The sequence below is a fragment of the Patiria miniata genome, unplaced genomic scaffold, assembly GCF_015706575.1.
Source record: "Patiria miniata isolate m_02_andy unplaced genomic scaffold, ASM1570657v1 HiC_scaffold_9, whole genome shotgun sequence".
NCBI classification, from domain to species: domain Eukaryota; kingdom Metazoa; phylum Echinodermata; class Asteroidea; order Valvatida; family Asterinidae; genus Patiria; species Patiria miniata.
In genome coordinates, this window is record NW_024037076.1 from 2,283,946 (window position 1) to 2,296,149 (window position 12,204).

At 42.0% G+C, this 12,204-nt stretch overlaps 1 protein-coding gene across 1 annotated transcript; it reads right to left on the reverse strand.

The window, feature by feature from the left end:
- Window positions 1-498: 498 nt before the first annotated feature.
- On the reverse strand, window positions 499-11,901 carry LOC119720792 (coiled-coil domain-containing protein 151-like). The gene is made up of 11 exons (XM_038190637.1): window positions 11,694-11,901; window positions 8,942-9,141; window positions 8,235-8,414; window positions 7,433-7,660; window positions 5,777-5,899; window positions 5,027-5,170; window positions 3,720-3,880; window positions 3,214-3,370; window positions 2,220-2,375; window positions 1,460-1,544; window positions 499-1,219 (listed from the first exon to the last, which is right to left on the reverse strand). Exons 1-11 carry the CDS (start codon window positions 11,773-11,775, stop codon window positions 1,092-1,094), a joined length of 1,644 nt encoding a protein of 547 aa, XP_038046565.1. The 5' UTR covers window positions 11,776-11,901; the 3' UTR covers window positions 499-1,091.
- Window positions 11,902-12,204: the final 303 nt, after the last annotated feature.

Genomic DNA, 12,204 nt, shown 5'->3' on the forward strand with positions numbered 1-12,204 from the left:
ACCTCTAACTTAAAAATGAAACAAGCTACTTTCTTTCTGTTTAAATATTTGAAATCTACAGCAAAAAATAGCCCAGATTACCAAGTTTGAAATGTCTGGGTGGTATAGTTTTAAATATATGGCCCTTTAAACATTGAATTTCATGACGCGACGCACTTTTGGCCCCGCCCACCTCAAATTTCAAAATGCTGTTGTGCAAGAACGAAAAGTCGTAGAGACCCCAAATTTTCAGAATTTGCATTTCTCCTAAGTATCTTTCAGTACACCAAAAAAGAAAAAAATCCAAGAGGTGATGGTGTGCAACATTTGTTGAGTTGGCATGGAATGACCCGAAAGAGCTTTCTTCTGAATGAGTTCTGAGAATAACCAGGCAACTCCGATACCACATTGTACGGAGTTATTTGATCATGCAACCGCAAACTTTAGTACTTTCAACTCACATCGAACAAAAGAGCATGTTCCAATACTGTGGGGTTTCAAAACTGTGGTTATTTTTGGACTTAAAGGTTTAAAAATGAACATTTCACGATTTGTAGCAACTATACTTTAGAGAATGTCTAATTCTTAAGGAATAATCGTCATTCAACACTATTTACAATTAATATTTTAACATCAGAAATTTAAATGATTTTAACTGGACGGATTCATGAGCTGGTTAAATGGGAATACATTACAGTGCAGTAGACAAGTCATTGGAAGGTTTGTGAAACCAGAGTTTTGTCTCGGGTTTGGCTGCATCTCTGGTTCCGCAACCATTTCAAAGCCTTAAATTTCCAAACCTAATGCAAACCCCGTACATTTGAATCTCATATTGCAGAACATGAAATGTGTTGAGCTAGTGCCCCCAAGTTGGGAGCTAAAATAAATCTCTGGAATCCAAACCAAAGATGCATCCGTGGTTTCAGAAACACCAATCTACAGACCATCTGTGGCTTTTTTAGTATTAGAGCGTGGCATGCAAGCGAAAATACAATTCCACAGAAAAACAGCAGAGAGTCGAGGCACGAGTCTAGGCACCAGACTTGTTGGTCATATACATATAATTGTCGGTCCAGTCCTCGCAGCTCTGATGAATCAGGCGGGGGCGCTGTTTACTTGCCCTTCTTCTTGCGAGCGCGGACCTTGTGTTTCTTTGTCTTAGAGTCCACTAAGGTCTGGGCCTGCTTCTTGAGTTGGCTCCTTGTGATGATATCCTCATCGTCGCCGCTCTCGTCATCATCTACATGAGCAAAAAAGCATTTCAGTTTATAGGTGAGTACATGTAGATGATGTTCACAGCACATAAAGTAAAGATCATCATCTACGTGATCAAAAACATATTTCAGTCAAAAGGCAAATATGTGTAGATGATGTTTGCAACACAAAATGTAAAGACAAACATATCTTGGAGAAGAACACAAAAATGTACAGCTATGAAACAGAAAAAGCTTGTTTTGAGGTCAAAGTGATTAATACGTACCATCATATGCAGTGTCTCTCGCAACGGCGGCAAGCTTGATACGGGTGTTATGTTGAGGCATCTGCCCCTCAATGCCAACGTGGAACTGCAAAACAATTAAGACACAGCAATTATAATCGACTGGGACGGCGTCGCAAACTCCTGATATGAGTTCTGTAATTTATATCCCAAAAAGGTATCTTCCATTTACTTGATATAATAATTCGACTGGAAACAAACTTGTATGCTCAACAGTTAAAATAACTTTTATAAAAAGGTTTTTGTTGGCGAAATTGTTTTAAAACTAGATATGTGATGCGATCAAGCTAAATGAGTCATTTGTCGACCCTGGTCAAACAAATTTTTATTACAGATTTGAAAAGAGCACAATCTCAGCATTACTCATGTGAAAACCGCATGCTGGTACCATCTTTAGTTCAAAAATTATGGAAGTCGGAACACCAAGAGATGTGATGAAGTGATGTGATGAAGTGGCCCTATTTTGGCCTGTATCTCCACATGAGAATTCCCGACAAACGACTCATGTAACTTGATCGCATCACATATTATGCTTGATATTGAAAATGTCTGCAGGAATGATTCATTTCCAAAATGTTGTGTATATTTCTGAACACGCACAGTAGGTTCCCCCCCCCAAAAAAAAAATGGGGAATTGCGTTTACAAAGGCCAACCTGTAAAATATGTCTGTTTACTATTGTAAAGCCCAAAATCAGCGGCCCTATATTATAAGAATTACAATCTTTCAAACAAATTCAATACCTCCTCATCCTCCATTTGTTGGAGTGTGTCGTCAACGTCGTGTCCGTCTAAATCTTCCATCAGTTTGAGGAGTTTCTCTTCGCAGGTGGATAGAAGATCTAAGACAAACTCATCTGATGTTGGAGATAGTTGGGCTTGGGGCACGTGACCCTTGCTCTATAAGAAAGAAACAAGAATGCATATGATTGCTTTGATGGTAAAATAAACACAGCACAAAATTCATGGGCATGTGTCTCGGAATTATGAAGAAATTTTGAATGGAGATTGGGTTGTGGTATTGTAGTTAAGTTTATCACAAGTCCAGTTACAAAATCAGTCTCAAGTAACAGGGCATTTTGCTTAGTTCTTTAGATAGCTTATGACGTGACTTGAGACTGGAAATGACCTGTTAGGACTTGTGAGGACTTGTGAGGGACTTGTGAGGACTTGTGAGGGACTTGCGATGGACTTACGATGGACTTGCGAGGGACTTGCGATGGACTTGCGATGGACTTGTGAGGGACTTGTGATGGACTTGTGATGGACTTGTAATGGACTTGTGATGGACTTGTAATGGACTTGTGATGGACTTGTGATGGACTTGTGATGGACTTGTGAGGGACGTGTGATGGACTTGTGATGGACTTGTGATGGACTTGTGATGGACTTGTGATGGACTTGTAATGGACTTGTGATGGACTTGTGATGGACTTGTGATGGACTTGTGAGGGACGTGTGATGGACTTGTGATGGACTTGCCATGGACTTGTGAGCAATGGTCATGGACTTGTGGGGAATTGTGAATAACTAGTGAGGAATTGAGAGGAATCGTAAGGGTTTGTGATGACCTGGGAGGTCATGTGAGGACTTTTGCTGACTTGTGAGGGCCTGTGAGGAGTTTTGGTGACTTGATGGCCTCAACTACAACACTGGTGATCCGAGAAGGGTGGCTTTCAATCAACAAACGACAAATTAATTGACACAGAGATGAAGAATTTCTGGTCTAGCAACTTACTGCTTTGAGGTGCTGCAGCTTGTCGGCCAGATGTTCAACGCCCGACTTGACGTTGACCAGGATCTTGCTGGACTTGTCCAGTTTGTCCTGAGAAGCCTCCCTGCGATCTTCCTCATTCTTAAGGTGGGTCTGAAAGTCCTCCAGCATCCTCTGTCCACTGCGGGGACGACAAAACAATGACAAAAATCAAATAAGATTTGTGTAGACTCAAACGGAATGGTCCGCCCTGGATTCCACCACTAGCTCCGCCCACCTTGTGATTTTTGAGGAAATTGTAGGACTGAGGAAGACACAGCCCCAACACTATTACTTTCGATAGGACCTTCCCAGCCTTCAAAATCCATCAGGTTGTGTAGGATTTTGTAGGATTGAGAATGGTACAGCCAAACCAATTTTCACTTTTACATGGGACTTGAAACTTGGTAGGTACAAAGAGTGTGCCAGTTGGGGGATTCAGAAAGGTTCCTTGGAAAAAAATTCTTGGCGATTTATCAGGATCCACTCACCTGGACAGTCTTGCCTCGCCTGAATATTTCATCTCCTCAAACTCTCTCTGCAGCTTAGCTTTGTCCTCTTTGAGACGATTGACTTGCTTCTCTCCGCTCTCCTTGAGATCTTCAAGATGCCTAGTGGTCTCTTCTTGAGACTCAAACCGCATCACTACCTCCTGGTAACATGGAAGAAGAAATTGGCGATAGGATAACATTGGTGAAAAATTCATCAATGAAACTGTGGCATCACAATATCGATAGATGGACATTCTACACTTGTACGTTAAGACATGCACAAGTTGACCGAAGAAGCAAAGATAACATTATGTGTTGACGGTGAAGTTTCTGTGCTAATAAAAGTGCTTATGAAATTGATGAAGGGATTTGAACGTTTGTTTTCCAAGCTGCTACTCCATGCTGGCATTATTTTCAGTAAATTACAGTGTATATACCAAAGGCATACATTTCATAAATGATAAGTCAAACACTACCAAATTAAATGATGCCAGTGGATTTTTGCTGTAGGGCCGGAACAATTTTCCAGTTCGTAACACACCGTACGTACGTCGCACTACCACACAAGTGTTACGTATGTCCACAGTGAATGTTAAACACATTCGCAATTGAATCACACTTGCTTGGCAATCGTCATGGAGAAGCCCATACACAATGATCCCAGTCTTGCACATGAGGACAGTTGGCTCTCAAACTAAGGTTTGCCGTACAATACAGAAACTTATGCTTACTCGGCAAGTATCTACAATCCCGGCCAAAATGGTTGAGACACTTGGAAATAACCTTAGCCTCTTAAGTCACCCACTCCCCTGGTCAAATGTTGTTCTCTCCAGCTGATGGAGCACACACCACGCAATGAGAGACAACACTGAACGGGAGCCGGGGGGTTAGGGACCCAGCGAGATTTGGCCAGGATTGTAGCATGTTGATAACACTAAGTGCATAACCAATTTTCTTCTTATTGGCTCATAAGCGAGTGAACCATCACTCACAACAAATTGTATTGGCTGAATGATGACTTGTAGCCATCTTTTTTCCTCTTTTTCCTTGCACGCAAGAAGGTTTATTTTCTGTCCACAAAGGGATGGAGTATTTTTCTGGAAACGTGACAAATCCAGAATTCTGGCATCCCTGAGATTTTAATCCCAAGGAATAATGAACTCAATATTGAACGGTATTTCTGAGCCCAATTAGGTTTTTTTATCTACGCATGCAATACCTCCCGAACTCGCTTGAAAAATCTCAAACTGTAAACGTCCCAGCATACCCCAACGGAAGATCTTGGCTACATCGCCGAGGTTACTTACATGGAGGTCACTGACGCCTGTAGCATCCTTGATGGCATGGAATGCCTCCTCGTAAGAACCAATCTTCTTTTCTTGTTCCTCGCCGCTGATCAACTGCTTCTGTTCAGTGGTGAGCTCGTCATGCTGGATCGACGCTCGGTGAAGCTGAAAATAAGTAACAAGAATATTTAATATGTTGGTCTCTGTTACTAATTTTGATACGTCAAAACAGTTCTAGTTTGTTTGAAGCAACAAATTGTTCAATATCCTAAGTGGGATACTTAACGAACCTGTTGAAGTTTCAGCTCAGTTATTACTATACATTTTGAGAAAACAGAGAAAACGTATGCGCAATATTTTGAGTCTTGTCGCTGGACTCCATTGCTGCCACACATAAAAAAAAAGAGTACGCGCGAAATTCATGCACGTATTTGCGTAGTAACGTCACAAACACGCGTGTACTGCGTTTTCTCGCGTGGTTTAGGGTTAGAGGTGTTACATTAACATTGCTCATTTCAGACTGAGTTCCTACAATATAATGTGCTATGGTGCGAGTGGGGCCCAATATGTGTCAACAGAGCTGATGCGCAAAAAATTTGCTCAGCATATTGCTTACCACAAATTCTTGCTCAGTATATTTTAGTGTAAAGAAGGAAAAAATGCATGGGAACTTGTCATAAGCAATGTACAGCACATGAGGTTTTGGCTGGTAACCCCGCTTTTGCTTAGCAATTATTTTCTGTCCTTAGTAGATTTGCCAAAGATGCTTACCCTTCTTTCTACTCTTTCAGCGTGCGCCTTCTTTTCTTCGGCTTGTTTCCGGAGGTCTGCTAGGGCCTCTTCACGCTCACGTTTCTCTCGGTAGACTGTCTCCTCATGCTTGGATAGCTCCGCCTGAAAAAAAAAAAAAATACAACTAGAAACTTTAGTGTTTAACCCTAAAGGGGCCGGGTTATTTTGACCATCTCTCAGCCGGGGGGGGGGGGGCGGATTCCGCCCCCCCCTAAGATCTCGGCCATCGAGTGACGAAAATTTTTGAAACTCACTACATGCATAGAACAACTCTTCCTCAACATGCCCAAGAAATTTCATGACTATAGGTCAAAGGGTTTTGGAATTATGGCTAATTAATTATTCATATGTATGAATGCCAATTCTGCTCGGTGTACACGACCTATATGCGAAAATTCAGTTTTCACGGCGCGTAGCGCCGGAAAATTTTTTGCTACGTGCAAACCCGTGGTCCGATTTTTATGTTTTTGGTATCAAAAGATGCGCAAAGCTCAAGGCTAAAAAGTCATAATAGCTCGGGTCGCGAAAAAATTTTTTTTAGAAGCTATCGCGGAAAATGTTGAGGGGGGGGCGGATTCCGCCCCCCCCCCCGGCCCTTTTAGGGTTAAATTCACATTGACTTGTGACTCACTTGTAATTGGCTTATGACCGACTTGCAACTGACTTGCAATTGACTTGTGATGGTATTGCGACTGACTTATGATACCTTTGCATTGACTTGTAACTGAGTTACTGAGTAATGACTAGTGATTGCCTAGTGATCGGCTTGTGATCCACTTGTGAATGGCTTGTGACTGACTTGTGATTGACTAGTGACTGACTAGTAATTGAATAGTGATCCACTTGTGAATGACTTGTAAATGAATAGTGACTGACTAGTGACTGACTTGTGATTGACTAGTGAATGACTAGTGACTCACTTGTGAATGACTAATGACTGACTTGTGATCGACTTGCAATCCAGTTGCCAACGACTAGTGATTGACTTGTGATCCACTTGTGAATGACTAGTGACTCACTTGTGAATGACTAATGACTGACTTGTGATCGACTTGCGATCCAGTTGCCAACGACTAGTGATTGACTTGTGATCCACTTGTGAATGACTTGTGTCTGACTTGTGAATGACTAGTGACAGACTTGTGATTGACTAGTGACCGACTAGTAATTGAATAGTGATCCACTTGTGAATGACTTGTAAATGAATAGTGACTGACTAGTGACTGACTAGTGATTGACTTGTGATCCACTTGTGAATGACTAGTGACTCACTTGTGAATGACTAATGACTGACTTGTGATCGACTTGCAATCCAGTTGCCAACGACTAGTGATTGACTTGTGATCCACTTGTGAATGGCTTGTGACCGACTTGTGATTGACTAGTGACCGACTAGTAATTGAATAGTGATCCACTTGTGAATGACTTGTAAATGAATAGTGACTGACTAGTGACTGACTAGTGATTGACTTGTGATCCACTTGTGAATGACTAGTGACTCACTTGTGAATGACTAATGACTGACTTGTGATCGACTTGCAATCCAGTTGCCAACGACTAGTGATTGACTTGTGATCCACTTGTGAATGACTAGTGACAGACTTGTGATTGACTTGTGATTGACTTGTGACAAACCTTGGCTACGTCTCTGGAGATCTGCGCGTCCCGGTTCATAGTCTGCAACCTCTTCACTTCTTCCTTCTGTGTGTCAATCTCGGCCTCCAAGACGTCCAGGTCGTTGCCAAAGGTCAAGCTGTCCTTGACCATCTGGTCTCGGATGGCCAGGTAGGTGCGATTGATGTGCTCCGCCTCGTGGAGCTTAAGGAGCGCCTTGTCAAGACGATTCTCCAGCGAGCGCAAGGTCTGTGAAAGTAAAGATGGAGAAATTGAAAAAAAAATTCAATTTATAACGTAATACAAAAGCACAATATGTTGTGTCCTTGGGCAAGCCACTTCGCACCAACATGCCTCTATCTGCCCAGAAGTACAAATGGGTATGGCATTAGCTGGGGAGTAACCTGCGATGGACTAGCATCCCATCCAGGAGAATAGAAATATTCTCAGTCATTTCATGCCAAGGAAACCGGCCCAACGCTGTCCTGATGAGCCATATTGGCTTGTGATGGACTTTATTTTGTAGAGAGCCGTGGTCTAATAGTTACAGTGTTCGACTCAAGTGTCATTGTACGTGGGTTTGAACCCTGACAAGGAACATGGTGCTTATGTTCTTGGGCAAGACACTTGACTACAACTGCCTCTCTCCACCCAGGAGTATAAATGGGTACCTGTGAAGGCAGAGAACACATTGCGCCGATTGTGCTGCTGCAGAAAACTGGTCTCATGGTCTGATGAACAGACGTAATAATTATGAAGCACATTGAGACCTTCAATAATATAAAGTGCTGTAAGGACCACATTATTATTATATCAGACTGACCATTGCTTCGTCTGACGTGCCCGCATCCATGGCATCAGCGTCCGATGCATCTTTCCTCATCTGAGCATACTGTGTCTCCAGCTCGGCTAGCTTCTTCTCCATCTTGAGGGTCTGAGCGTTCTCGTAGTTCAGTCGTTTCTTGGCCTCGCAGACCTTCTGATCCATCTGAAGTATGGCTTCCTGTTGAAATACAATAAAATCCTCAAGTTTAAGAATTAACAAAACCAGAATGGCAATTCTTTATGAAGTCAATCAATAGTCAAGCACAACAATTCATGTGTGATGGCACACTCTTTGTACCCACCAAGTTTTGCCTAATTCATATGAATAGCTTGTGACTTCATGACTTGTGATTGACGTGATGTGACTTTATTAAAACTCTGCAAATCTGAGATATTTCTAACCCTACATGTAACATCGAACGTACATGTATTTTGGATTTACTGTTACCGATTGCTCCAAAATCCAAAAACAAAAATCCAAATTTGAAGCCTTTGACCAAACCGGAACATGTCTAACTTGTCACAACATGAACATTTTCTAGTCTTGTGCCCCGAGCCGATTACTGAAGAGAATGTGCACGGAACAGACAGGGTACCAGATGTTTCTTTTGATGTATCCGAATTACACGGTCATGGGTTTGTTTCGGACACAGCTCTCACTAATAAGTCCCACATTTTTGGGAAAAACAGAGTTCTCTGTTTTACCTTCCCCGATTTGCCCCTGAGGGAGGCCCTCTCCACGTTCCTCTCTTTGAAGGCCGTGTTGATAACTCTCTCGTCCCCGGCCTTGCTGGCGGCCAGCCCCTTGTGCAGCATCTTGTTCTCCTTACGCAGCTTGCTGATGGTATCCCGGTTCTGGCTGATGGTCCATTGCGAACTCTCAAAGTAGGCCTTGCGGTCGCCATCTGGTTGTGCCAAAATAAATCAATCAATCAAAAATAGCCCTATATAACTTTTTTTGTTGAAAAGAATAAATTAAAACAAACTGGTTATCATTTGAAATTAACAAAAAATCATAAAAACATATCTTACTTAGGGTCGCACTAAACAGCGTCAACACAGCGTCAACACAACGTTAAGCCAAAATCTTGTTTCTTTCCAAACTACAGTGTTCTCCAACTTTGAAAATTAAAGGTTGGCGCTGGGGTCGGCGGGGACTCCTGCGAGCGCGAAGCCCTTACGGCGTGGGGTCCGGGGCCCGCTTAAGGGCCCCGGGAAAATTTTGGATTCTAGATGCTCTGTGGTGCAATCTGAGGCGATTCTCCAGGCCAGTTCCCCCGATTTTTTTAGCATTCAAAAATTTGCTTTTCAACCTAAAGCAGACTTCTCTCAGATCAAATGACACCTTTTGGTTATTTTGAAAAACAAAATGGGATACAAATTACGTTTTTTTTAACGCGATTTTATGGGTGGTGCCGGTGCCGTGCGATCGTCATCTTTATTTTCATGTTGCGTTTTGTCGTTGTCATCGTCATTTTCCCCCCAAATTTCCCTCCATTTATGACCTACCTGTATGTTCTTAAATGTCGCCAACTAGTTTGGTAAGTCAAATAAATTAAAAGTGGATTTTGTTCTCTTTGGGAACCGGGCCCATACACGCTCGCCATTTATAACTTTTGACAATCGGCATGATCGGAACACCATGTACACGCGTGTCATGCCCTCGAGCTCGTTTGCCTCGTACAAAAACGCGTATTATATTGTGTACCGCGCGTGCAAGCACTGAGAAAAAGAAAGTCGGTGGGCTGCACGTAAGATCTGCCGTACGTACTCCTGCTGGTGTGTGTGTGTACTAATACAGATATATATTTTTGCGGCGGGGTTGTCGCTACCTGAAGTATCGGCACACTCCGGAGCTGGGTATTCAGTTGTCAGTGTGTACTGTACATCGCGCATACCTAATAGTATAGTACGTACAGTGCATGGGGAATCGCTGGTGTTTGCACGGCCGGCCGTACCGTGCGTGTGATTGATTCAGCAAGATTTTAAGACAACCCCGATCGGGCTGGGATATTTTTGTTATGACATCGAAATACATTGTTAATGTGTGGAAAAACAACTGAAATCAATTATTTTAGTTGTAAATGTACACTGTAGAGTCAAAAAAATTAAACCTGGCGGCAGGATTTTAAAGCTTGGCGGGGACTTTTTAAACATGGCGGGCGCCGCAGAAAGCATGGCGGGGCGCCAGGTTTGTTCTACATGTTGGAGAACACTGAAACTATATGGGCTACATACTGCTTTTGTCACTTTTAACGCATTTTGGATGTGTTGACACTGTGTTGACGCCGTGTTGACGCTTTGGAGTGTGTTGACGCTGTGTTGACGCTGTTTAGTATGACCGCTTACTTAGGGCCTATTCATTGTCAATTAAGCTAGAACTGAATGATTATTTTTCAGAATTGTACAAATTCACATTCTAAAATTCTGTAGGCCTGGTGGCCTAGGCCGACAATACATAGGCCTACCTAACTAACTGGGTAACTAGTGATATGCCTAACAATCATTCTGTGAATTTATGACAACCTAAAATTCAGATTTTCTCTTAAGATATAAAATAGGGGCCTAGGCCCAAGCCTCGGCCTAGAGTCCAATTTTGGAAAATAGACTAGGTAGGCCTGACATTAGAATGAAACTTTTCTAAATGGACAAATATGGGGAAAAGCATTTAGCCTGATCAGCGATCAGGTGGCAATCTGGCAATTTATTGTCATATTGTTTTAACAAATTTTAAGCAAGCATGCTTAATTTTAGCCCCATAAATGTGGCCTATTTACTGGACTGCCTCCGTAAACATAGGCCACACATCCACATGTACAAAAATCGTGTCGACGGAGCCAAATTTTGATTTTCACATTTAGGCTTAGTTTGTAGGTTTTTTTTGCTTTAGAAGCATACTCACCCTCTTTACAGGCTAATCAGAAAGTGCTGCCTTTTTCAGATGTCTAATTTTTGTGAAATTTCATGTTGAAATTTTGATACGCAAACGTGTAAAAATGAATCTGGAAATTTCACGAAAAATATACATCTGAAAAAGGCAGCACTTTCTGATTAGCCTATAAAGAGGGTGAGTATGCCTGTAAAGCAAAAAAAACCTACAAACTAAGCCTAAATGTGAAAATCAAAATTTGGCTCCGTCGACACGATTTTTGTACATGTGGATGTGTGGCCTATGTTTACGGAGGCAGTCCAGTAAATAGGCCACATTTATGGGGCTAGCTTAATTTTAAATAGAAATTATGAAATAATTCCAAGACCCCAATATTCACTGAACATCGATAGGGTTACACATTGTCATGATTGTGCTAAAATGGGGCTTTCTTTTCCTAACACTAACATTTCCAATATTGATTTCTCGTTTTCAACTGGGTCTTGTGCCCGTGAGCAAGAATAGCAACACAGTCAACAACTGCAAACTTCAATGATGAACATCGACCATGTCGACATTTTCACTCACCTAGCAAAGCTATTTTACGTGACACCTCCGAGATCTGCTCCGTAATCGGAGCATTACTCGTGCCTTTGCCAGTAGCTGGCATTTTGGCGATCTACTGTCCTCCAAAAGCCGATAATTCTGTTAAGTTTTTGTCGTTTCCAACTCGCAAACTTCTGCCCTCCACACGTCCAATGCAACTTGCGTGCAAATTAGAAGTGGCGCACTGCGCAAAATCAGAACAGTCGTTTGTTTACGTACACATTCGGTCCATAGCAACTGTCAATGAAAATACAAAAATGGTCAAAAATCCTTTGATTTCCACCGAAATTTTGAGCACAATATAATTAATAGCCTAATTTACATAGACTATAAACAATTAATTGTACATGTAAAGTATTTAATCAATTTTAATACATTTTCAGACAAAAATGAAATATTCTGACACAAGAGGGCGCTTTGTGTCGTAATTCCATTCCAAGAGGGCGCTGTTAAAAAATAATATGCAAAACAGGTGTCATTGTTACCGCACTGA

What these genes read in the sequence shown, in the direction of transcription:
- LOC119720792 (XM_038190637.1), bottom strand. Translation starts at nt 11,775, where the DNA reads ATGCCAGCTACTGGCAAAGGCACGAGTAATGCTCCGATTACGGAGCAG. An exon ending in TCAGGGGCAAATCGGGGAAG is followed by an intron (nt 8,415 to 8,941) that starts GTAAAACAGAGA and finishes GTATTTCAACAG; the next exon opens with GAAGCCATACTTCAGATGGA. An exon ending in GGCGAGGCAAGACTGTCCAG is followed by an intron (nt 3,371 to 3,719) that starts GTGAGTGGATCC and finishes TCGTCCCCGCAG; the next exon opens with TGGACAGAGGATGCTGGAGG.